Raw genomic sequence first — 1,405 nt, 5'->3', positions numbered from 1 at the left:
ACACACACACACACACACACACACACACACACACCAAATGAAATTATTGTTTAATAAACTTGTGCTTTGCTCTGATTGGCAGAGCACTGTTCGCTCCGGCTTGTTTGTCCCATGAACTCCTAACCAGATCGTAAGTAAATATTTTAATACACTTATCTTTTCTTTTAATAAATGAGTTACTCAGTTTAATCAAATAGAGTGTGAATAAATGCACAGTTAACATCAGGTGTTTAAACTCAAACTTGAACTTTCTGTTTATTTAACCTGAAGATTAAAAGGATTGATGTTCTGAACACGTTTATTTATGCATTTCTCCTGCTGTTGCTGTAAATAAACTCAAAAACGAGTGCATCCGCTGCTGAAAATAGTCCCTGACAGAGAATTAGTTGCAGCTTGAGCAGCATTTGCAGACATTTTTTTGTTTAAAAACAAATTTAAAATGAAATCACTTTTTTAAATAAAAAATTAAGCATTTCTTAAAAGAATGCATGTACTCACTTTATATAAAATCATGTTATGCTGAGAAACGATCTGATGTGATATTGCTGTATGAGACACAGTAGGTTTTTTTTTTATTATGACCTCAGCTCCCACCACACCACATTTTAGCTCAGTATCTGTCTAACTAACCAATTTATAACAATTGTTTTATTTCTTAAGTTCAGTTGGCTGTGGCGGCCACTTCAAATTGGAAAAATTCCTAAAGTTAATCAGATGTAGCTGTACATCCAGTTTACATCCAGATTAGTTTTTGCAAATTATATTGAATTTCATACAGTAGTTCATGAGATTTTGCTAACACCCATCCACCTATTAGCTATCGCCTGATCCAGTGTCGGCGTGCAGAAGCAGCAGCTTGAGCAGGGAAGCCCAGACCTCTTTTTCCACTTCTTCCAGCATTTCTAGGAAGATTCCAAGGCGTTCCCAGGCCAGCCATGAGACATAGTTCCTTTCAGGGTATCCTGGGTCTTCCTCTGGGTCTCCTCCCAGTTGGCCTGAAGCACCTCCCTATAGGGAGGCGTCCAGGAGGCATCCTAACCAGATGCCCAAACCACCTCAACTGGCTCCTCTCGATGTGGAGGAGTAGCGGCTCTATTCTGAGTCTCTCATTATATCTGAGTCCAGCTACCCTGCAGAGAAAACTCATTTTGACGTCTTGTATCCACAATCTTGTACTTTTGGTCACTACCATAGACTTAAATATAGAACACTAGACTGAGACCCACCCATACCGTCCACTGGTAGCATCTGTGACAGCATGGAGGAGCAGAAACAGACCAAACAGGACAACAGCTCACAGCCTCCATAGAAACTAACAGATAAACAGCAGCTGAATTGGATCTGTTTCACAAATTATCTGTCATGTTTTTACAATAAATTAATAATTATGTTAATTTCATTCAAC

General features: G+C 38.9%; 1 protein-coding gene across 1 annotated transcript in view; it reads left to right on the top strand.

Moving 5' to 3' along the window:
- Positions 1-1,405, top strand: part of notum1b (notum, palmitoleoyl-protein carboxylesterase b) — a gene marked incomplete in the record, with an annotated part of 14,830 nt that overhangs the window by 9,389 nt on the left and 4,036 nt on the right. The window contains 1 exon segment of the mRNA XM_014014010.1: positions 83-130. Coding sequence (XP_013869464.1) covers positions 83-130 — 48 coding nt within the window.

Source organism: Austrofundulus limnaeus, unplaced genomic scaffold (genome assembly GCF_001266775.1).
Source record: "Austrofundulus limnaeus strain Quisiro unplaced genomic scaffold, Austrofundulus_limnaeus-1.0 Scaffold109, whole genome shotgun sequence".
Classification (NCBI taxonomy): Eukaryota; Metazoa; Chordata; class Actinopteri; order Cyprinodontiformes; family Rivulidae; genus Austrofundulus; species Austrofundulus limnaeus.
This window is presented reverse-complemented; position numbering and strand designations above follow the sequence as displayed.